At 60.5% G+C, this 24,361-nt stretch overlaps 1 protein-coding gene across 3 annotated transcripts; it reads right to left on the reverse strand.

The window, feature by feature from the left end:
* Positions 1-7,554: 7,554 nt before the first annotated feature.
* Positions 7,555-20,260, reverse strand: MKNK2 (MAPK interacting serine/threonine kinase 2). 3 transcript variants are annotated; one of them, XM_081284632.1, is made up of 14 exons: positions 20,076-20,259; positions 19,804-19,938; positions 16,141-16,228; positions 15,918-16,019; positions 15,743-15,840; positions 13,378-13,457; positions 13,062-13,135; positions 12,788-12,892; positions 12,620-12,675; positions 12,421-12,516; positions 11,773-11,967; positions 11,067-11,231; positions 10,090-10,133; positions 7,555-9,836 (listed from the first exon to the last, which is right to left on the reverse strand). In XM_081284632.1, exons 2-14 carry the CDS (start codon positions 19,852-19,854, stop codon positions 9,593-9,595), a joined length of 1,398 nt encoding a protein of 465 aa, XP_081140758.1. In that variant the 5' UTR covers positions 19,855-19,938; positions 20,076-20,259; the 3' UTR covers positions 7,555-9,592. The 3 variants fall into 3 exon arrangements, with proteins under 3 accessions (XP_081140758.1, XP_081140759.1, XP_081140760.1); XM_081284633.1 differs by lacking the exon at positions 12,788-12,892 and having other exon boundaries at positions 20,076-20,260; XM_081284634.1 differs by lacking the exon at positions 10,090-10,133 and having other exon boundaries at positions 9,614-9,836.
* Positions 20,261-24,361: the final 4,101 nt, after the last annotated feature.

Here is a 24,361-nt window from a genome sequence, read left to right on the forward strand (position 1 = left end):
GAGGGGCGTGAGGGAGAGAGAGAGAGGGAGGGGCGTGAGGGAGAGAGAGGGAGGGAGGGGCGTGAGGGAGAGAGAGAGGGAGGGGCGTGAGGGAGAGAGAGGGAGGGAGGGGCGTGAGGGAGGGAGAGAGAGGGAGGGGCGGGAGGGAGGGAGAGGGAGGGAGGGGCGTGAGGGAGAGGGAGGGAGGGGCGTGAGGGAGAGAGAGGGAGGGAGGGGCGGGAGGGAGAGGGAGGGAGGGAGGGGCGGGAGGGAGAGGGAGGGGCGTGAGGGAGAGAGAGGGAGGGGCGTGAGGGAGAGGGAGGGAGGGGCGTGAGGGAGAGAGAGGGAGGGAGGGGCGGGAGGGAGAGGGAGGGGCGTGAGGGAGAGAGAGGGAGGGGCGTGAGGGAGAGGGAGGGAGGGGCGTGAGGGAGAGAGAGGGAGGGGCGTGAGGGAGAGAGAGAGAGGGAGGGGCGTGAGGGAGAGAGAGAGAGGGAGGGGCGTGAGGGAGAGAGAGAGAGGGAGGGGCGGGAGGGAGAGAGAGGGAGGGGCGGGAGGGAGAGAGAGAGGGAGGGGCGGGAGGGAGAGAGAGAGAGGGAGGGGCGGGAGGGAGAGAGAGAGAGGGAGGGGCGGGAGGGAGAGAGAGGGAGGGAGGGGCGTGAGGTGACCACCTCCTGTCCCTACCTGTCAGTGCCCCCTGACCATTTGGCACCTTATGAGTAGTGGGAGACCCCACCCTCAGGGTCTTGTCCTGCACACTCACATGGAGAAGGGAACTGACCATGACACACAGGGAGCCGCCAGCCCACATTCCACCCTTAGGTCCACCATGCTCCTGTGCAGGCCTCTCCAGTCCTTCACCTCCAAGCAGACCAGGAACTGGGCTTCCCAGAGGAGGATGAGGGCAGTCCTGGGGTGGCGTGAGGTGGGGGCCCCTTGCCTTCCATGCCTGCAGGCTGCTCTAGCTCTGGGCCTTTGTTCTGAGAGCTAATAAATGTCCTGGTCAAGCAGACCGGCTAGCTTTTCCATCACTTGTGGCCACACGCACGTGACTGCTGCTGTGGCCACCTTCCAGTGCCTTCCGTTAGTGATCTTTGTCCCAGCAATGCCGGGGAAGGCCAGTGCTGTGTGGCTTACATTTATACAAGCAGCCGCCTGACAGTGTTTCTGTGGCCTAATGGCACAGGATGCACCAGAGAAAGATGAGGCTCTGCTGGGGCTGGGAGCCAGGAGCTGACTGGGAAGGGACAGGGAGTGTGTATGAGTTTCATGTGGCTGCTGTAACACACTGTCACAAAGACAGTGGCTTAAAGCAACTCACAGCTGCCCTTGCATAGTGTGGAGGCCAGAGGTCCAACATGGGCCTCCCTGGGCTAAATCTTGGTTCCTCCTGTTGCCACAGGGAGGCCTCCTCCAGCTCCCGAGGCCCTGCAGCCATTGGGTCCAGCCCCCTCCTCCAGCCCCAGAGCCAGCAGCACAATGTCTTTCAGGCTCTCAGACTCTGACCCTCCTGCCTCCTCTCATGAGGACCCTGTGGTGACACAAGGCCCCAATGACCCAGAATGACTCTCCATCTGAATTCCTAAATCAATCTGTTGTGCAAAGTCCCTTCCGCTATGTAGGCCCTGAGCTCGGAGTTGGACATCTCGGGGGTGTTACTCTGTCCACCACAGGGAGACCGCGAGTTCTGTGTCCTGAGGGACCTTTCTGAGACACACTTGTGTCTGCTTGGAAACTCAGCCGTGTTCACTGAAGATCTGTGCAAATTCTTGTCTGAAATTTTTTTTTTTAAAGGGGGGGGGAGAGAGAGAGAGAGAGAGAGAATCTTAATATTTATTTTTTAGTTTTCGGCGGACACAACATCTTTGTACGTGGTGCTGAGGCTCGAACCCAGGCCACATGCATGCCAGGTGAGCGTGCATCCCCAGCCCCTGAAATTTTACTTTCAAAGAAAAAAGTCCATCCCACAGCTATATTACAGCTGGCTTCAAAAAAGCCTTTCTCAGCGGGATGGCGGTCCTTCTTCCTGTTGTCTGCTGGGAGGAGTTTTGTGTTGTTAAAAGATATTTTGCAGTAACTTTAACCTCATTTCTGGGCTCACTGAATGTTCCTTTCTTCCAGCCTTCTTGTCCATCTTTTAAAAGAATCGCTTGTCTTTCTGATTTATGTGTACAGTGATTATTTAAGAAATTAAAAAAAAAAAAAGGCTGATGCGGCGGCCACGCAGCAGCTCAGGAGGCTGAGGCAGGGGGATCTCAAGTTCAAAGCCAGCCTCAGCAACTTAGCAAGGCCCTAAGCGACTCAGTGAGCCCTTGTCTTAAAATAGAAAATAAAAAGGGCTGGGGAGGTGGCTCAGTGGTTAAGCACCCGGGGCTCAATCAGTCCCCCATACCAAAAAAGAAAAGAAAGAGGAAAGACGCTGGGCACAGAGTCCACGCCTGTCATCCCAGCAGCCCAGGAGGCTGAGGCAGCAGGAGGATCTCAAGTTGGAGGCCAGCCTTGTAACCTTAGCGAGGCTCTCAAAATAAAGGGCTGGGGGCCTGGGGTTGTGGCTCAGTGGTAGAGCCCTTGCTAGCACGGGTGAGGCACTGAGTTCGATCCTCAGCACCACATAGAAATAATAAATGAAATAAAGGTGTGTGTCCAACTACACTAAAAAGCATTTTTCAGGGCTGGGGATATGGCTCAGTTGGCCCTGGGTTCCATCCCTGCACCGAAAGAAAGAATGGCAGGAAGGAAGCAGGCGCGCAGGCCTGGGGTGGCTCTCCAGGAGCCCTGAGTTGGGATTCCACAGAACCTGCTGAGGGGAAAGTCACTGCCCTTTCCCTAACCAGTCGCGTATTTCACTGACCACTGCCCAGAGGGTCCTGCTCAGTGTGGCTGAAGTGAGTCCTGCAAGCTCCGAGCTAGGAGAGATCCCAGTGGCAGAGCGCAGATTCCTTGGCTTTTCAGAGGAAGCGGTCTGGGAGCGGTGGAGTGTGACCCTGCTGCACCTGGACACGTGCCCAGGGCGGTCAGCGAGGCTGCTGTGGAGGGATCAACACGTGAGGCTGGTTCACCACGTTCACAAAGGACAAAACAAGGTGGGCACAGGGCACACTCCTGTGGTCACAGCTGCCCAGGAGCTGAGGCCCGAGGGTCCCGGAGCCCAGGAGTTTCAGGGCCAGCCTCAGCGAGCTCTGGCCAGGGGAACACTGCGGGGCTACCAGCAAGGCAGCACCGGCTCCTGGGGCCCTCGCCGCGCTGGGATGGAGCCCGGGGCCCAGGCACGCCTGGCAAGCACCCACCTCTGAGCCGCACCCCAGCCCTTTTTTTATTGAGACAGGGCCCATAAGTTGCCGGGGTTGGCCTTCAACTTGAGATCCTCCTCCCTCGCTGGGGTGATGGGCATGGCCACTGCACCTGGCCTGCAGCAGATTTTCTTTTACTTTTCTCCCTCGGTGCTGGGAATGGAACCCACGCTGCACCACTGGCGACATTAATTTTTAAAGGGTCATTTTGAGCGTCTCACCGGATCCTGGGACAACCTGGACCGGCCGGTGGGCAGTGGCCTCTAGAGGGCGCACGTGCAAAGCCGCTCCCGGGAATTTGGTTGCGGAGTCGCCACAGCACAGAACGGCACTCCCCCAGGGTCGGGCGTCATTTGTCTCCCTTCGGTCCTTCCCTGGCCTCCAGCTCAAGGACACTGGACTGTCACAGAGGAATAGCATTCACAACCAAAATGCCTGGCATTGAGGAGATAAAAAAAAAAAAAAAAAAAAAAACAGAGGGTCAGCAAAAACTCAGCGGGAGGCCACAAGAGATGTGGGGCCGGGGACGTGCCCAAAGGATGGCACTTCACCTGAGGGTTACTTTAAGCTGAAAGCATTTGAGCCCAGGAAGCCTCCTTGCCCCACAGAGGCCTAACCTCCCGGGGAGGCAGCGCGGGGTTCCTCTGTGGGGGCCTCTGGTGCAGAGCAGAAGCTCTCCCGCCTCACCTTTCCTGGGGGCTCCCTTCCCGCTTGGATATTCAAGGCGCGACTCCGGAGGCTGAGGCAGGAGAGTCGCAAAATAGAGGCCAGCCTGGGCAATTTAAAATAAAAAGGAAAAAGGGCTGGGGTGTAGCTTAGTGGTAGAACCTGGGTTCAGTCCCCAGTTTAAAAGAAACAACAGCAACAGCTGGGGACTTGAGTGTAGCTCAGCTCATTGCCGACTCATTGCCGAGCGTGGCTTCCGTCCCAGCACCCCAAAACAAAACGGGGAGAACAGTCAAGCCAAAAACATAGTCTCGACCCTCTCGGCCTTTGAATCTAGTTTCCCAGGTAGGAGACATGGAGAGGTGGCCCAATTAGCTACCCCAGTGCCCCTGAAGGTGGGGTGTCTCTGAGGGAGGCCTGGTCGTGGGAGAAGGGCACACTGACCCAACCCTGGGCACAGGGTCATCTCCACGGGGCTGCTCCAGGCTCCTCAGCACCTGGCTGGCTCTCCCCAGAGCACCTGGTCCCAGAGGAAGGCGGAAGCCACAGTGTGTGCTAGGGCCTGGCTTCAGAGGTCACACGGCTACTCCCAAATGTCCCTAGGTCGCCCTTCCTGGCCCTGTGTATTGTGGGTGATGACACCCTGATAGCAAGTGTCAGACAGGGGCATCCCAGAACAGAGACTGGTGCCACCCCAGGGACCCCCGAGTCGGGACCCCACAACAGGACTTTCCCTTTAATTAATTTTTTCACGATGGAGGTTGAACCCAGGGGCGCTACCGCTGGGCTACCGCTGGGCTACAGCCCACCCCCGGCCCTTTTTATTTTTTATTTTTTGAGACGCGATCTCACTCAAGTGCCAAGGCTGGCCTTGAACTTGGGATGCTCCTGCCCCAGCCTCCTGCGTCTCTGGGATGACAGGCGTGGCCACTGTGCCCAGTGGAGGGTTTTTAAGGCAGACTCTCCCCACCTCTGTTCCTGGCTCTGCAGCACATCCACTCGGAGCACCTGTTGGGGCTGTTGCCACATCCTGGGAAAATTCCTTCTCTAGGTCAGAAAACAGTCCTGGCCACAGCTTGGCTGCTGTGGCCCCAGGGGGTTTCCCCCTTCAGGTTCCCATGGCCCCCAAGGCTGGCACCTACTTCACCTGGACTTGGGCACTCCTGGTGTCCCCGTGGGGGCAGTGTGTCACTGAGGAGTACAAACACCTCCTGTGGCTTCCTGGCCCCAGCAGGGTCACCTGGAGGTGTGACCTTGGCCCTTCCAGCCTCCTCTGAGGGGTGGAGCTGCAGGTGCCTTGCAGGGGACTTTGGTGGCTTCTCCTGCTTCCCTTCCTCTTGTGAGTCCACCTGCCCTAAACAGGGTCTCCACACAGTGGACACGGGGCTGGGCCCTTCTCTGCGGTGGGTGTCCTGGGCCCCACAGAATGCTGGGTCCCCACTCTCTCCAGGCGGGACACCATAGTCCACAGTCCTGGAACCACAGCGGTCCCTCAGCCCATCAGGGAGCTCTTACTGCCTGTGGGGTGCTCCGGGGGCTTCCCGGGCCCTGGATTTACCCCCTTCAGTACTGGGCTTGAACCCAGATGCCCTCTGCCATGGAGCTGGGCCTGGCCCCTGCTGCCCGGTCCTTTGCCCTCGGTGAGGATCATGCACACGCATTCGCTCACAGACACTGAGCAAGCCAGGAGGCCGCTCAGCTCTCCCCGGGCCAACCCCAGAGCCCCGGGGCTCCCTGGCCGGCTGCCCTGACTCTTGCCAGGCCTGGGCCTGACATGCACAGATGTGCTTCTGTGCCTGTGTGTGCAGGGGGCATGGCAGTGCCACATGCCAAGTCCCTGCCCTTCCAGGTGGCACCACGTCCTGCCCGCCCTGCCTGGCCATGCCGCTGACCGCTCCCTGCCCCCTGCCGTCTGCCAGGAACAGCTTGTCCAGCGAACTTGCTCTAGATTTTATTTTTGTGGTTTCTTCTCAGCCAGCCCAGCCCGCCCTCTTCCATGACTGGTTCTCCTGAGCAGTGGCAGGAAAATCTGGAACTGGAAGAAGCTGGAGCCGCTTCCAGGATGGGTGACCAGGGCCACCCCAGTGTCCCTGGCCAGTCCCCACCTCCAGGTGCCGGGATGCAGCCAGCACTTGCCTACATCTCAGCCAGGTAAAGGGTGCGGGCCTGCTGCGTCTCTTCCTGCCCAAATCCCGTCGTGCTCCCTGAGTGCTCTGGAAGACTGGGCCATGCCAGAGTCAAGGCCGGATCAGGGAAACTGGATGCTGCATTCACAGAAACTCTGTGATCCTCACAAATTTTCTGCAAACCTAAAACTTTCTTTTTTTTGACACTGGGGATTGACCCAGCAGCACTCAACCGCTGAGCAACACCCCAGGCTCTCACTGAGATGCTTCGGGCTAAGCACTAAGTCATTAAGTTGCTGAGGCTGGCTTTGAACTTTGAGCTGCAGGGATTAAAGGTGTGCGCCACCGTGTCCAGCCCTGTATTTTTTCTTTCAATTTTATTTAAAAAATGAAGCCTAGCTGGGCGCGTGGTGCCTGGTTCATCCCAGCGGCTCAGGAGGCTGAGGCAAGAGAACAGTCTGGGAAATTCAGCGAGAACCCGAGAGCCGGTCTCAAGACGACAGAAAGGATGGGGCGCAGCTCGGGGGTAGGGCGGCTCTGGTTCAGTCCCCAGCACCACAAACATTAAGAAAATGAAAACCTGCAGGGGCTCCCCACTGCCCTCGGGGCTCAGCCTCCCCAACGCCTGGGCACACCGCCACTGCTCTCCCCCTGCGGGTCTGCAGGCGCCAGTTTCTTCCTCTTTTCACGCCTCTCGCACCCCTGCTGCTGGGAGCGCAGGACCCCAAGCCAGCACCCCACTGGCTCGGGCCCCTTCCTGACACATCACCACGCCTACCAGATAAGCCACACCTCCCTACCCCGCCACGCCCCCAGGTCCTTCGGTGATGACGTCACTAACTGGCCTGGTGGGGCCCACACGTGACCACTCCTGGCTATTCTCAGACGCCTTACTGCATGGGTCCGCAAGCAAGGCACGCAGTGGTCTGGGTGGAGCTGGACTCTACCCCTGGGCTTCACTGTCTGCCCTGTGCTCCCTCCTCCAGGAAGCCCTCCCTGACTTCTGCATCCCCCTAAGACCTGCAGCCAGTCCTGGTCAGTCCACCTCACCTCCTCTGCCCCTGATCCCGGTACAGAGGCTGCGTACAGCAAGAATTTGATTACAGCTAAGGGGCTGGACTTCAGAGGAGGGCACTGGCCACACTGGGAGGGTTTGAATCCCTGATGCTGTTAGATCACGTACAGGGGTAGCTGCCATGGTCCACCTGTGCGAGGAGGACACCATGTGCTGTCCCCTCCTACACCTGAGGGTGCTCAGAGGCTCTGAGGCAGGTCACCTGCAAGGGCTTCAGCTGCCATGTTACAAAGAACCCCAAGGCACGGGGGGAGGCCACCGTCACCGCGTGGGCGACTCAGGTCAGCTTTGGGGTGCCCAGTCTCTCCTTCCGGGGGAGGCTTTGACACACCGTCCTGGTGGAGAGGACGCGGCCTACCTGCCGCTCCAGGTTCCACTCTCCTGCGCGGCCAGGGGCAGAGCGCCGGGTGCAGGCAGGGGCCATTTTTTACGGTTTTTATTAAATCCTTACAAAACAGAATACAAAATTCTGGCATTGACAGTTGGTGTAAAGGAAAACTTTCGAGCTCAATCGTTCACCTGGTACAATGGAGTTAAAGTGCTTGGATGTCTTCGCCCCACTTTCTCAGTTTCGAGTTCTTCCGCGTCTTGAGCCTCTGGACATGGTCAGCGGCCAGCCCCCTTCCCGGCGCTGGGAGCGGGTCAGGGGTCGCTCCCGACCGTCGCTCATTCACAGTAGCGGCTCTAACCAGTCCTCCGGTGGCGGCGTGGAGGCAATGGGGGAGAGGAAGTGACAGGCCCGTCTCTGGGGAGGTTCGACAGCTGATACTGGCCTTCCAAGCGAGGCGGCCAGGCAGAGTCCCCAGGGCAGACAGCGCCGCCACCAGCGAGGATGGGGCGGGGCCAGGCGGCTCCCCACCCCTCCCGGCTCTTTGGAAAGGTGGGTCCACAGATACAGAAGGGCAGAGGATGGGGCAGGACGTCGCCCCCCGCAGGCCACCAGACTGTGACGCCGGTAAGGGGCTGGGCAGTGTCTGAGCCCCCTACGGCGAGGCCCCTCCGACATTCAAGTATTCTTCAACGGGGAAGCAAGTCAAATGATGGTTTAAAAAACTAACTAAATGTGACAAACGATCCTGACCACGGATTCGGAGGCCAGGGGGCTTGCCCAGTCCCTGCCCCAAGACACCTGAGCAGGCCTGGACTGGCCAGGCAGTGGCCCAGCACCCCCGCTGCTGCCCCCCTGACCAGCAGGGCTGCACTGCACATAGAAAATGGGAACTGGTATTGCATAGAAGTTCACGGCCAAGGACCCAGTGGCGGACCCCAGGTCCACAGCCGGCTGGCCAGGCGCAGTGGGTCAGAGCTGGGGGGGCACCCAGCGGCCCCTCCCCGGCCATTCCTGGTTGCCCCAAGGGAGGCCAAGCTGTGGCCGTTTTCCTGAAGGTGGGCACATACAAGTCGCTGCCCTTGGAGGTGGGGGATGGGAGGGATTGGGGGTTCCCCTGGGTCTGGCCCCAGCTCTGGAGATGGGGGTGTGTGACAGAGCTTCTAAAGGCCAGACTCAGGGCCAATGTGGGGCAGGACATGGGCATAGTCAGACTGAGCCCTGAGAAGGGGCACTCAGGTGCCCTGGGGGTTAGGAGACACCTTGGGACCCCACATTGGCTGATGGGCACCTGTCCTGCCCCTCACCCACCTTGGTGGAACCAGCTGGGGGCAGATTGTTGACCAGGCTCCAGCTTCAGTCCCGGGGGAGTGGGAGGGAGCAGTGGGTATGTCCCCGTGCCAGCTGCAGTTTAAGGTCAAGGTCAGAGACCAAGTCCAGCTGGCAGGGATCCACTCAGCTTGGGAAGGACAGGGTGGGTGGGCAGGCAAGCTCGGGCCAGGGGCCGGGGGCTGGGGATCTAGTGCTGCCCCCTTACTGGAACCCCAGCCCTCCTTCCACAAGTGAGGCCCTAGCCCCCACCCAGGCTGCCAGGGTGCCCCGGGGGTAAGCAGTGAAGGGGCTTCTGCTCGTCACTGGGAGGAGGGCTGTCCCTGAAAATACTGAGGGTGGGGAGGGATGGGCGGGGCCCTGTGCATCCCCCCAGCACTCAGAGATGGCAGACTGGCTGGAAGCGGGCGATGAGGGAGGCAGCCGGGGGCACAGGTGCCTGGTGGGGCACAGAGACCTTCACAGTACCGGTGAGCATCACGGGCAGGTGCAGGAGGGACTCGCCCAGCCACACGCCCTCCGCTCTCCTCCCCGGGGCACTTGCTTTGCTTTTAACACCGTCAAAAGGAAGAAAAAAACAAACAAAAACAAAACAGAAAAACAAAAAATGGGAGGGGAACGAGGGGAAGAAGGAAAAAAAACCAACAGCAAAAACCTTCTATAAAACACCCCCAGCTGGGCGAGCCCGGACACGGCCAGAGCAGAGGGAGGGCAGCCCCTGGGCCCTGACTGGCCACAGCGCCAAAGCCTTTTAGGTCTGATGGCAAGGGGGTGACCTATGTACAGAGAAGGGACTGGGGGGTCACACGTGGTCCCCCACAAGGACCACGGGGGCGGTGGACAGGCTGGCTCTCTGCCGTCGCTGGGCCAGCTTGGACTCAGAGGGCGGGGACAGCTGCAGGCAGCGTGAGGTAGGTCTGATGACAACAGGCGGGCCCTGCCCCGCGGCCTCTTCTTCAGCCTCATCCTCCTCTCGCTGAGCCAGCTGCCGGTTCATGGCGATGGCCTCGGCTGCGAAGGACGTGAGGTCTTTGGCACAGCTGTTCCTGTGGGACAGGGTAGGAGCCATCTACAAACACACATCCTTCCCTGTTTCCTCCAGTGACCCGGGGAGCTGTGTCAACCCCCGCCCCACACCTTTGGGCCCCTCTGAGTGCAGGATCCCAAGTAGGACCTATGTGAAGTTAACTGGTACAGGGGCATTCAAGTGCTTAGGTGTCCATTCCCGGCTCAAAGAAACTCTTCTGTTTTTAACTGAATATTTAACCCCCCAAGTCCCCAACCCACTGGTGGCCTCACCTCTGCAGGACCATGGGCGTGGGCAGGGTGTTCTCTGGGGCACACTGCAATAAGACAGCAAACTCAGGGCTGGAAAGCAGATGGGACCAAACAAGACCCATCCCAAGGTCCCCAAGGGCTAATGGGGGTCCTGTCAAGGGAAGCTCCAGGTCCATGCTCCATCACCTGGACACTTCCTGAGAGACCAGGAACACAGCTGGATGCCCAGTGCATCAGACACCCCTCCCCCTCCCATGCTCCAAGGAACTTGCAGCTCTGAGCCAGGGTGGGGGTGGGGATGAAGCAGAGATCCACCAGTGTGGGGCAGGAGGGCCAGGGGCTCCAAATAAACACCCCTCCTGACAGAGTCTCCAGCCCAAACCCACCCCTAGCCCCCCACAGCCTTCTCAGCTCACAGGTTTCTGGATGCTCCTGGAAGGGGTTTGGAGGTGCCCCTTGATTATGGAATTCCAAGGGACCCCAGTTTCTGGCACTCTGGTGGTCTTACTCTCTTGGGGTATTGCTCAGCTCTGATGACCTCTGACCTAGAGAAGTGCCTGGCCCTTCCCAGATTGAAGGCCCATCCTAGAGTGGGCAAAGGGATGGGCCCTGGACTGTAAATGGCAAGTGGAGAGTCTACCTTGGCTGGGCTGGGCTCTCTCCTGGGGCTGCTGCCCACCTGTCCCTTGGCTGATCCCTGCTTGGTGCACTGTGGCTCCCTGTGGCTCTTGAGCCTAGGGCCCACCAGGCCAGGAATCTCTGAGCAGCTGCTCCTGTGAGCCCCTTGCAGGGCTGCCAGGGAGGCAGTGGGATTTCAGCTAAACCCCGTGGCCTAGGACTGCAGTGTAGCCCAGGAGACACAGACCCACCCCTGCAGCTCAGGGTGGCCATGCTGAACCCTCTGGGTATCAGATACTTGTTGTGAGACTCCCCCTTATCCATTGGAGGAAGGTGCAGTTCAGGGAGCTGGGTGTCCCCTCCCAGGCCCTGGGGCTCACCCCTTGCACCCAGGGGTGCTGCAGGACTTGGGCAGCGCTCAGCCTCTGCTTGGCATCACGGACAAGCAGCTTGGAGATGAGGTCTTTGGCGGCAAAGGAGATGTGGGCCCAGTCCTTGTCTGGGAATTCATACTTGCCCTCCTGGATGCTCTCAAACAGCATGTTCTACGGGAGGGGTATGATGATCAGTGGCAGCCCACAAGGACACCTGTCACCCCAGTGGGCAAATCTGGATGCCAGAGACTGGCAGCCCTACCAGGGTCCCCAGAACCCACTACAGGCGAGGGTGCTGGACCAGCTACCTGGCATGCAGGGTGGAGGACTGGAGAGGGCCAAGGCCCTAATTCCAGTGACTCACTGGGAGCTCTGGGGCCAAAGTAAAGTGAGGGACAGATGCCTGGAGGGAACCTGAACACTGTCTAGGGTGAAGCTTGATTTACAAAAGGCAGTTCAGGGAGCCTGGCCCTGGGGACATAAGGTCATGAATAATGACCCTCACACCATGGACAAAAGGCCCAACCACAGACCTCGCACCAATTCTCAAATCCTCAGCTCTGACCAGTGTGTCTGTCTCCTCCCATGGGCTAGGGAACCCAGGACGCCTGACACTACCCGGCAGGCCCAATCAGGGACAGATGCCTGGGGCACCAGGGTAGCCCCTAGGAAGGAAGGAGACATACACGGGGCATCCAGAATAGGGGGATACCTGACAGGCAGGGCAGGCCTCCCCACGGTCCCAGCCACAGTCACTGCCACAGTGGCCCACGAATGGCGGGTAACCGCTAAGCAGGATGTAGAGGATGACACCCAGGCTCCACAGGTCGCAGCGCTTGTCATAGATGCTGGCCTCCTCACTGAAGGCCTCCACCACCTCTGGGGCCATGTACTCTGCAGAGCCGCACTGCCAGGCCAAGAGGGTGTGGTCAACAGACCCACCCCCCCATAAAACCCAGCCAATCAGAAGCTGCTGCTGGAGCCTGCCCCGCCCCATCAGCAGGTGCCCAGAACCCGACTAGCCCCACCTCCGCCCACCCGAGGCCCCGCCCCATCCACAGCCTGCCAACCCGCAGCTGTGGCTGGAGCTCACTCCGCCCAATCAGCAAGTGCCCAGAACTGGAATAGCACTGCCCTGCTTCATCAGGTGAAGGGAATCCGCCCCGCCCCGCCCTGCCCCTGGCACCCCACCCCCCCCCCCCCCCCCCCGCAGCCAATCAGCAGTTGTTGCTAAGTGGAAGCCGGCTCCAGGGAAGGTAGCCGGACAGGAGCTGTGGAGCCGGCCCAGACACCTCGAGGTTACACAAGCTTGCGCACCAAGCCCTTCCCTGCACGCCCGTGGGGCGCCCTTAACTCTCACCGGGGTAAGCAGCTCTGGGGTGGAGATGGGGGAGCAGTCCCCGTTGAGTTTGATGCCACTGCCCAGGTCGAAATCGCAGATCTTTACAGGAGAGACCTGGAGGATCACCAGAGGGCTGTGGGAGGGGTCCAGCCCTGGCAAGCAGAGAAGGACACTCCCAGGGGTGACCCCACAGGACCCGGGTGGGGGCTTGCCTCACCTGGTTGGGGTGCTCACAGAGGATATTCTCGGGCTTTAGGTCCCTGTGGGCGATGCCTGAGGGAAGTGGAGCAGGGGGTTAGGGGTGGAGGCATCTCCCCGGGAGTTCCAGGCAGGTAGAAACCCCAGACCTGCAGTCTGCAGGCGCACAGTCAGCCCCACCACCCACCTTTGTTGTGCAGGAAGTCCAAGGCGCTGGCCACATCCTGCACCACCACACTGGCCTCCAGCTCATTAAAGTGTCGCCGCTTATGGATGTGACTCAGGATGGAACCTGGGGCAAGGCCATGCCGAGGGAGGACATGGTCACTTCCAGGTCCCTGCGCTAATGTCTAGCGCCCACTTCCACCTGAGAGGCTCCTCCTGGTGTCCCGGAGCCCCCATCACTAAGGATGCAGCTGGAAATGTCTCCCAACACTCCCCAACCAGGAGCCCCTACCTACCACCTCGCATCTTCTCAAACACCAGGTAGAAACGATCCTCCTCCTCAAAGAACTCGATCAGCTCCAGAACATTCCTGGGGTGGGGGCAGAGGAGGAGCTGAGGCTTCCTGAGGCCCCTGAGCACCCAGTGTCTAGCCTAGGAGGGACAGCCCTCCCATACCCACCAGGACCTGTCTGCAGCCTGCCACTGGACCCACCCACACTGCCCAGCAGTGCCTGGTCAGCATCCTGCTTGCGGTGATTTGGCGCTTGGGCCCATTCATCCATGGAAAGATGACTCAGGGACTGGCACTGTGGTGAGGGCAGGTCACTTTACCTGTGTCCCTGGCACTGGTAGAGCATCTCCACCTCCCGGAACACCCTACTGCGAATGTGGCCTGGCTGCTTCTCGATGATCTGAAACAGGTGGGGAGACACATACCACCTGGGTGAGCAGGACAGACAAGCCCCCAGCAGAAACCTGCCCTGAATGCTGTCTGAAATTCCACCATCAGAGATCAGACCCCTACCCTCTGGAAACGAGAGCTCTCCTACACGACCCAGAACTTGCTAGAAGTCAGGACTGCGATGTCAGCACAGGCAGGAGGTACGGTGCCACCTCAGCCAGCAGCACCAGGGGAAGGAAAGACAAGTGGGGGCAGCTCTCTGCCTGAGTCTGCGGGCCTGACGCACATCAGGAGCTTGGGCCTACAGGATACCTGAGGGGGGCGCTGGGACAAGTTGGCCAGCCACAGTTCTCTGCTCCCAGACGGCTGGTTCCCACATGACCCATGGAACTAGGGAGGCCTCTGGCACCTGGCTGCCAGCCCAGCCAGTCCCATTTGCCATGCGGCTGCGCAAGTCCTGCCTCCCTGGCTTTGTGCCAGACTGGGCAGATGGCCCCACGAGCTCCAGAAGCCTGTGTCTTTCAGGCCAGCCCTGGTCAGCCTCCTAGTCACTAGTTGGTCCAGCCTCCCAGGACCCCAGAGCCCTGGGAAGTCAGCCCACAGTCTGTAGCCTACGCCCTCTCCTCCTATTAGCTTAAAGGGCTGGAGGGTTCTGCCTCTGCAGGTACCTAGCCATATCTGCTGTCAGAGAAGTGGGGTCAGAGGTGCTTGGCAGCGATCCCCAGTTCCTGCTGGGACTCTCTCCCCAGGTTAGACACCCAAGCTCCTCTCACCGGGTGAGTGGACGCTGGGTGACCTCACATGCCCAGAGCTGTCTCCCACTACAGCCGCTGGCTGGGGGAGAAACTGAAGGGCACCAACAGCTAGTGTACTGTCCCACATGTCTAGTGACAAACACACCTGTCCCAGCAAGAGGTCTCAAGAGACATCACTGTTACTCAATCCAGTGCTGAGTGCCAAGTCCAGAGGGTAGGGTACTCCCCAGGTTCTGGACTACATTGAACCTCATCCTGTCCCCTGGGGAAGCGAGCTAGAACTCCCACTTTACGGAGGACAGTGCAGTCACTCCTGGCAGGGATCCCTTGCACTGTGCCCACAGAGTGGGACATTCCCCAAACTATCCTGAGGGCAATCTGGCTACTCTGCCCCACCCAGCCTGAGTCCCAATATTTCCTGCTTCCTGTGCCCAGGACACCTCCTCCTGCCACTGCAGATTTCAAAACAGCCTTGACACTATCACCAGGAAGCCCCCTGGGCTCCCCAAACCCTCTGGGTCATGGCAAGGCACTGGGGAGGCAGTCAGGAGCCACCAAAAGGCCACACAGGGTGACCTGGGCTACCTACCCTGTCCAACAAGAAGAGGAAGTCTGCCCTGCAGAGTTCTGGGAGGAGGCTGCTCAGAAGGACGCTGCCATGCAGGTCTGATTTCCCAGCCCGAGAGCTCCCAGGGGAGGGACCATTTCTTTGTCCCTCGCACCATGCCAACAGCCTCCTTTAACTTCTCCTAGACAAGGTTCCTACCTCCCTATTCAAATGGGATGACCAATTCTCCTCTTCTTCCTCCTCAGGCTCCTCCTGAGCCTCAGATGCAGAAGCCACTGGCAAGGCCTGGATGTCCACTAGGGTTTACAGGCTTCTAGCCTACTTGCCAGGGAGCACCTGGCCCTCCTCCCTGGGCCGGCAGCCCTGTTGTGACCCCGCCCAGCCCAGGAGCCGGATGTAGAATCACGAGGAAAGCCTGAAGGCTTCTCAGAACACAGGGTCTGACCAGTCAGCCTTGCCAGGTTCCAAGGCCATGCCAGGGCCTCATCTGGACTCTGCTTCCAGACCTCTTGGACATACCCAGAGGAATTGGGGGAGAGGGGAACACAGGAAGCTCTCGTGGACCTGCACCGGGTTTCCCCAAGTGCAGAGCCCCCATGCTGGGCCCCAGACACTGCACCCTTGCCTTTCGGTCCTTATAACCCATCCACTAAGTGCTTGTGGTGCCTGGGGTGCTGAAGGCTGGGTGCAAGGCCTGCAGCAGGCCAGCATGGCCTCTGCCAAAGCCTCCAGCTCATGGCAGCAACTCTTAGGCTCTTGGTACCTGGGTGAGGGTAGGCAGGGGCCAGCCCTCACTGTCACTTCCCAGCGAGATATGAGGGCTGAGCTAGATTCCCAGGGGCAGCCTGCATTGCAGGGCCCCGGGCCACGTTTAGACACGGGTTTTCCCCAGGCTGTTGGCTAGAGCTAGAACAGCAGCCAGGCCCTGGCCAGTAGTGCTGGCAGCCCTGGGAGCAGTGGGGAGAATCTCACCTTGACTGCATACTCCTGGTTGGTGATGAGGTTGACACAGGTCTGCACGCGGGCGTGGGCCCCTTCCCCGAGCACGTCCTCTTGCAGCTGGTAGACGTCTGGGGAGCGGCGGGGAGGGGTGAGGACGGTGGCTGGTGCCAGCTCCCCAGCACCCTGCGCTGGCTGCCTCACTCACCTTCAAACCTGCCTGAGAAGCTGTCGGTGGCACGGCATCGCTTTTTCTTCTTGCCTCTCTTCTTGGCATCTGGGATGTCGATGGGCTGGCTTGTGGGCATGTCTGTAACGGGGAAGGCCAAGGGCTCAGAAGGGTGCTCCCTGCCTAACCCACCTTCCCACAGGGCAGCCCTCACCCTTGCACAGGGGTAACTCAGTGCCACGCCCGCCCTCTTGGCCCTTACCAGGGCGGGCCTCACACTGCGGGCTGAAGTCCGAGTCCGCGTGGTGGGCTGGGTCTAGGGAGAAGGCCAGCTCGAAAGGATTCTGCCCCTGTAGAGGACAGGAGAGAAGAAAGCACTCAGGCCTGGGTGACCATAGCCCCCAGTACATGGAACTACTGACCCAAATGTCAACAGTGTCAAGGTAAGAGACTTTGGGTGCCCAGCACAGAAAAAATCTACCACATCCCTACTCACACTAGAAGTGAGTGCACACCGGATGGGCCGGGGACCCCAGCCTCCCGGACTGACTTGTGTGCAGCATCCTAGGGCCTCAGCAATGCATCTGACCATGGGGTGCAGTTTCTCAGGAGTCCATATGATCACCTAACTCAGGGAGCCTCCCCAGGAGACACTGAGTGATATCTAGGGACACTCATGGCTGTGGCTACTGGAGGAGCTCCTGGCATGGAGTTGGTGGAGGCCAGGTTGGTGCTCAGTACTCCACAGTGCCTCGGACCCCACCTCAGAGAAGGATCCAGACCCAAGGTCCACATTCACATGGGAGAAGCCTTGTTTTTGTCTGACCATGAGGAACCGGGCCTTCTATCCCCAGCCCAGGACTGAGTCATAGACGGACCCAAGCCATGTCCTGTGCCTCAGTCTGCTCATCCCCAAAATGTGGACAACCTCCCCAGACACATGACCTCGGGGCTGACCTTGGGGACAGGGCTGTGAGGATCAAAAGCAGCTAGGCAGTGGTAAGGCAGGAGCCGTCAGGCCGGACTTCCGGCTTGTTCTCCCATGATCCCCAGGTTGCATCCGAGGACATGAGCCCTACATGGGTTAAGGCCATTTCTGGCCCTTCTGCCATTACACAGATCTCACACTCCACACCTGTGCTCGTGCGCTGTGCTGCCTGGAACACCCTCCCACAACTGCTCTGTGCATCCAAAACTATCTTCTGAGTACCATCAACCCACCTTGGGAAACAAAGCACCACACCTGTGGGTGGCCAGAGTCCAGCTGAACTGCTCTGGCTCCAGAAGCTTATAGGGACATGGGCAGGAGTTGCCAGGCCTTGGCTAGTCCACAGTCTCCACTGTCTAGGTCAGCCTGACACCCCTGGAGGGAGCCCCCTCAGCCTTGGTATCAGCTAAGAAGCCCACCCCTTTGGGGAGGAGCCAGTGGAGGCCAGGATTCAAATTCAGCCAAGTGCTTGGGTAAGAGACAGAACAAGGACAGGAGAGAGAGTCTAAGTCCCTGATCAGGGAAGGTGGATGTCACAGAAGCCTCTTCTTGGTCCCCAAGCAGAAGACTACTGGAACAAATGTCTCCACAGAATGGATGGTCCAGTTCTAGACTTAAGTCCCCTGCATGAGAGGCAGGCCTTGCAAGCTGGGGAGTTTGAGGATCTACCAGGTTCCCTTGTAAACTAGCTCTCATTTAGTCCCCACCACCTTGAGAACAGGCAGCAGGCAGCATGGGCCTTGACATGTGTGCCGAATAATGCTGACGTAGGTGCAAGGAAACCTGGGCCAAGTGACTGCCCCTTTCTGGGCCTTGAGACCACTAGGCAGGGCTCTGACAGGAGGGTCATCTGGTAGAGAAATCACTCCAGGAGACTAAGGACCCTGCAGCAGAAAAGGCAACCAGAGGCCAGGAAGCCGCCTGGCACAGAGAGGCAGTGGGTGGGAATGAAAAGCAAGCACTGGCCCTCCCCGCCTCCCCACCCATCCTGCCCTGGCAGAGAGCTGATAGGCCGCAAGAGAGGGGGCACCCCGCCAGCCCGGCAGGGAGGCAGGCACACTCATCTAGCACGCAGCGTTCTTATAAGGCTCCTGCACAGAGGCACCCGGGGCTCAGGGCAGCCACCACACAAGGGGGCAACTAGAAGGAAGGGTGGACCTGAGTCTCCAGGTCAAAGGAGTCATGGCGCCTGCTCCTGACCGCTGTCATGGTAGGACAGGAGGGGCAGCTGCCCCCAGCTCTTAGAACCTCCTAAGGGTGAAAGGACTCAAAAGGTTGCAGGACCCAGTGTAGGCCTCTGGCCTTCTCTGATCATGGTCCCCATGTGCTAGCCACAGCCTCCAACTCAGAAAGGCTGAGACAGATGAGGTGGCCAGAGCCACACTGGTGAGGGACAGGTCTGCTGGGGCCAGGACAGTGATACAGACACCCTGTGCTGGGGACCCTGGCATGATCTTGGACCCTCCACATCTGCACTTAAAATGAAGAAAACAGGGCTGGGGATGGGGCTCAGTGCTCAACTAGCACACCAAGGCCGTCAGTTCAACCCCAACATCCCCCCCCAAAAAAAGTAACATCACCTGAAGAGGCCTGGCCCATGTGCCTCCCTGCTGAATGGCAAGGGTTACAGGAGAGGTAAGGTGGGGTTGTGGAAGGAGATCCTCCAACGGAGGGCCCCCCTAGTCACAATCAGGACTGTCAAACAGGAGTCGCCACGCTGGGGGCTACTACAGTCCTAATTCCTAGCAGGGCTGTCTGACAGTCCTGGCAGTGTGGGTCTGGCTACGGGCCTCCAGTCAGCAGGCCTTGGCAGGAGGCATCCGGAACCATCCAGAAAGCTCAGGTTTGCTACAGCTGCCTCACTGGCCCCTTGCGCTGACCCCATTTTGACTCACACCCTGCCCCATGAGGGGAAAGACCACTGTAGGTGACACCTCAGATCCATCCCTCTACTGACCAGTCCCGGACACTCCCAACAGGCCATGACCATGGCTGCCCTAGAGGGAAACAAGGATGACAGGCAATGTGGGGCAGGGGTGGGGCAGCTGGCCAGGGACACTGGCTGGACTGGGAATTCTTCACTAGGCTCTGAATGCTCCTCCCACACTGGTGTGGGTGCCTTCCTACCCACACCACACACATGTTCTGCCTTCTCTACCGGGCAACAGGTCCCTGCCCAAGGAAGCCCAAGGAAGCCATTACATAACCAGGCCTGCGGGGTGGGGCGGGCAAGCTGACATCACTGCGTCCCCTGGGCCAGGCCCCACAGGGGCCCCTGCCCAGCACCTGCCCTCCTCACCGCCCCCAGATTCGCTCATCTGAGACCAGGACTCAGCAGCCGCAGCCACCACTGGGCCTCTGCTGAAACTTCCCACTCCGACAGGAAATAGTGCTTGGGTCTGGGGTGTCTGGGAGGGGTGTCCAATCCACTCCTCCATTTCACAGGCCATCTGGAGGTGGCAGCCAGAGGCAAGGACCTGGCCAGGAATTTCTGGAGGAAGATTCCCAACAGCCAAACAAAGGTGGAGATGAGACTCTGGCCTGCTGACCCCCTCCGACCGACGCACAACCAGCTGAGGCTTGCAGTGGGCACCAGCCCCGCCAGGGATTCTAGGAGGGACTACACTCAACCTAGAGCACTGGGCTGTGGACTGCTGACCACCCGCCCAGCACACACCTGGTTAGGACTTGCAGGGGCCACAGAACCACTAGGCAGGAGACTCTAAGCCATTCCTGGGGTTCCTGGAGGAGACCCCGCAAATCGCAGCAAGGAACAGGGCCTGGGCCTGCTGACCACCCAGTCCAGCGCACACCCTTTTGGCGGTAACCCCAAGCACAGGCAGAGGACCCCGCACAAGCTTCCGGGGTTGAGCTCTGACCCCACCGGCTACTCCAGTGGTCCAAGAGGCAGCGCCCCCAAACCGACCCGGCCCTCACCTTGAACGAACGGTGGAAGCCCTGAAGTTCGGCTGTTTTCTTCTGCACCATCTTCCGTCCGGGCCCCGCCAGCGGGGGAGGGGACACAGGGCCCGGGGGGCGGCCCGTGGGCGGGGGGCGGCCAGGGAGGGGACCCTGCGGGCGGAGCAGACAAAGGGAGGTCGGTAAGCGGTGGCGGCCGGCCCGCAGGGAGCGCGGCCGGCTGGAGGCGGCCGGGACTCCGTGGGGCCCGTTCCTCGCGCCCGGGTTGAGGTCCTCCGGGCCGCGCTCACCGGGGTCGGGCTCGGGCCGGGGCCGCAGTGCCACGGACGCCCGACGTCGAACAACCCGGACCCCGCTCCGCGGACCGCGCGGGGAACAGCGTCGCCACCGCCGCCACCGCGGACCCCTCCGCCTGGGCCACCGCCGCCGAGAGGAGCCGGGCGCGCCGCCGCCGCCGGCGCTTTTATAGGCCCTGCCCGGCCTGGCCCCGCCCCCACTCAGGACACGCCCCCCAGTGCAGTGAGGTGGAGCGTGGAGCAGTGCGGCTGCGCGCTCTAGGAGCGGGCGGCCCCGCGCCGGTTCTCGCGCGCGCGCTTGCGCAGTCCGCGTATGGCGCTGAGGGTCGGGGGGAGGGGCTGCTATCGCGGAACCCAGGCAGGCTTCCTGGTGGCGTCAGCTTGCGTGGACCTGCCTTAAGCTGCTTGAAGCTTGGGGTCCGGCGAAACTCTGGCAGTGACCGGATCCTTCTGTCTGGCCCCGTGCAAGGCAACACCCCTAACCTTAGCAATGCCCCTGCTGTGCAACCTGATATGACTTTCTCTTGCCAGTTCCTTGATGCTCCGAAGCTGACCCCCTTGCACAGTCCCACCAGGATTACCCCAGCTGGGCCACTTCCAGCCAGGAAGCAGGCACCTCCGGTTGTTGGCAGAGAAGAAGGTGTGGGGACTGGGGTCTGTGAAACAGCATATCGGGGAGGAGTGGGAAGGAGCTGCTGGGGTGCAGGAGGCCGGGTCCGGAGGTAAAACCCAACCAGACCAGTAGAATCCACCCCCGGCCTTGCCCCTTGCCCCTCTTGAGGTCCCTGCCTTAGGCACTGAGGCGCTTCGCCAGCTGTGATCCTAGTAGTCCCTCCTCTCCGACCCCGTCTTGTCCCTCCAGAAGCCTCCACCACCTCTCTCTGCTGGTCCTAACTAGGCCCAGAGCTCAGAGATGCTGGAGCCCATTGACCTGAAGTTGGATGGGCCCCTTCCCTGCTGGGCAGCCTCTGTTCACTTGCCCTCCAGACCCCAGCTAAAGCCACAGGGGCATTTGGAGGAACCTGCAGGGGGCTCTCCACTCTGTCCCAGCCATCCCCAGTGTTGATGTTCCACAACTGTTGGCCAAAGATGGTCAGCGAGGAGCCCCTGACTTCCTTGCCTGCTCTGTGTGTGTGGGTGTGTGTGCGAGAGAGAGCGCCTGTGTGCGTTTGTGAGTCTGTGTGTGCGTCTGTGTGTCTGTGTGTCTGTCTGTGTAGGGCTGCTAGGTCGCCTGCCCAGGAGAGACCTCAACCCCTCCTCCTCCCCACATCCCCCTTGCCTGGCTGTCCCCTCCCACCCCTGGGTCCAGGTCAGGGACTTCTCTGTGTGTAAGGGTCAGGCTTTGCTTTCACATGACTGGGCTTTTGTGTGTGGACAGGAACGGATGGGCCCCTGCCCCCCCTCCAGTGTCAGTTCCAGAAGAGCTTAAATCTGCCCCCTGCGTGTCCAGGACCCCAACATAGGAATGCTGGCTGTAGTGTGTGCATGTGTGAGCGTGCACCTGGGTTGTGTAGGTGTGTGGGATGGCTGGCTGGCTTTGTGAGTGAGGAACACTGGGAACATCAGAAGACCCCAGAGTGAGAGGTCAGGCTGGACTCTGCACCTCTCCCACACACCACCAACCGGTGGGAGGAAAGGCCACTCCCCATGAATGTCTGTCCCTCACCTGGCACAGCTTTGGCCCAGCCCAGGAGGGGTATGGGCTCCCAAAGACTCAAGTAGCAAATGACCGCGAGCTGGGCGATCTCAACAGTGGGAATGGACGCTGCTGTGCTCGGGAGCCCAGAGGTCTGAGACCCCGGCGTGCGCAGGGCCGCGGTCCCACCAGTGGCCAAGGGAGGACCCTTTCTGCCTCTCCCAACCCCTGGGGCTGGGACAGCCCTGGCTGGTGCCTGCACTGCTCCAGCCCCTGCCTGTCTTCCTGGGGCATCTCTCCCCAACCCAGTGTGCCTCTTCTAAGGACAGCTGTCATGTGTCAGCACCCACCTTGGACAGAACCGCCCTCGGGGCTACACCTTCACTCCTCACACCTGCAAAGGCCCTGTTTCCAAATGAAGTCCCCCTCACAGGTGCAAGACTCAGGACACACACAGGTTTTCCTGGGGACACAACTCAGCTCATGGCAGTCAGCTGAAGCATTTCCTGGGGTGACTGGGATGTGTGTTCTTGGTTGGGGGGTTAGCTGTGTCCTCCCTCAAGTGGGACCCAAGTGAGTTTGTCCCTCATGCAGCCACAGGGAGCAGCCCTGGAGTGAGATCTTGCCCAGCACCTTGGCTCGAGTCCAGCCAAGCCCAGGTATGGGCCTAGTGTGGGAGCCCGAGCTGATGGGCCTGCTCCCCAAACCTGAGCCAGGCCCTGTCCTGTGCATCATGGTAGTGTGTGTGTGCGTGCGTGTGTGTGAGTGTGCGTCTGTGTGTCTGTGTGTGCATCTGTGTGTGCGTCTGTGCGTGTGCGTCTGTGCATCTGCTGCAGCCCAGCAGGTGGGTCCCTTTAGAAGTCTTACTCTGTGGGTAATAAAACTGAGGAAATGCAGACCCCTGGCCCTGGGTTCCTTCTGCCCAGTCCCCCTGGCACTGTGGATGGTGTCCTGGGCACTGCAGGGCACTGAGTAGCATCCCTGGCCTCCACTCCAGACCAGGACACCCCTGTTGTGACATCTGCACATGTGCCCAGACATGCTGGATGCTGAGGGTCACCCAGCTGAGACCTCTGCTTCCACCCTCGGAGAGAGCCAAGTCCTGCCTGAGGACCAGGAGCCGGGAGGGTGACCTGTGGGGGGGGTGTGCTGGGAGGACCTGGCACACACACACACGGCTCCCTGTGTCCGAGGCAGTCTCCCACGTGCACGCACGTCCACAGCACAGGCTAGAACACACAGGGACCCACCTATGCCCCTGCAACACTAATTTCCTGGGTTGGGGCAGGTTGGAGACCCTACAGACTGGCCCAAGCCCCTCAGTCCAGCTCCTGTGATGGGGGTCCTGGCCAGGGTGAGGTGGCCCTCCCACAGGCGGCCAGGCCCTGATCCAGACCCTGGGTGCAGCCAGTGGGAACAGGAAGGGTGCCTGGCTGCTGCCGCTCAGCCTGCCCTGTCCTGCTCTGCCTTGTTTGGGGCTGGCCGCCAGCCATGTTTCTTCCCCACAGATGCCCGTTCATAAGCCAAGCTCCCAGAGGTGCTGGGTGCCCAGGGGCCTCAACGTGATGGTGGCCAGGGCAGCAGGAGGGCGGCTGGCTCTGCCTCAACCCCAAGGGTCTGGCAGGCCTCTGGAGAAAGACCCCACCTGTCTGGGGAGGCATGGCTCCCTGGCAGGAGGCAGGAAGCGGGGCCCTGGATCCTCCTGATGTGGCTGGGCTGGGCCATGGACGTGACCAGGGCAGGTCCACCAAGGGCAAAGAACGGGGGCCCAGCGCAGCAGGCTGCACTGGCAAGGCCCAGGAGGGGTGCCCGCCAAACCCCAGGAGAGATGGCCAGCCCTGGAGGAGACTTAGGGCTGACCTGGGGAACTGACAGCCAGAGGCCCTCGAGCAGAAGGTCCTGGAGGTGCTGGCCCCCAAAATGAGAACAAACAGGAAGTGGAGGGTCACACTCCGGGGTGCCCTGTCGTGCCTCAGTGGGCAGGGTTCCCTGGCCTCCATCCTGTCCTTCCTCCCACCCCTGGGGATCCCTCTGTCCTGGACCACTTCTTGAGCCCCTCTCCTCTCTCCCGGGGCAGCCTTCCTCCCTGGCCAAGGTGCCTTCCCAGGCTGGACCAAGCCCTAGTCGCGGCTTCCTGTGTCCACACTGAGGGCAGGCCTGAGGCCCGGCCTGTGAGCCCACGTGTCCCCCACCCAGGCTCAGCCACATGCTTGTGCCCTGGCAGCCTAGCCCTTCCTGACCTGGGCACCAACAGGCATTGATACCCAAGGCAAGTGACTGACAGTGACCGCAGGCCTTGGCCCCCATCCCATTTTAGGGTGCTCTGGGGGCAGATCAGGCCCAGGGAGCCAGAGTGGTGGTGGGGGCTGGGAGACCACTCAAGGGGGGCCATGTGGATGGGCTCCAGGGCCCTCCCAGCCCAGGACTCTGCTTTTCCTCTTCTCACGTCCTTGTGGACCCTCACAGGCCCCATGTGCACCTGCTGTCTCCCTCTCGGTCGTCAGCTCCACCCTCTTCCCACGAGAGACCCCAGCCAGCCTGGCCTGGCCCTCACTCTAGCTGGCCTGCCAGGTGTCCCATGACCAGGGCTTCCTGGACCCTGGCAGAGAGGCCAGGGTTCCACAAAATGCCCAGGAACAAGTCC

Source organism: Spermophilus citellus (genome assembly GCF_964194105.1).
Source record: "Spermophilus citellus genome assembly, chromosome: 3".
NCBI lineage: Eukaryota > Metazoa > Chordata > Mammalia > Rodentia > Sciuridae > Spermophilus > Spermophilus citellus.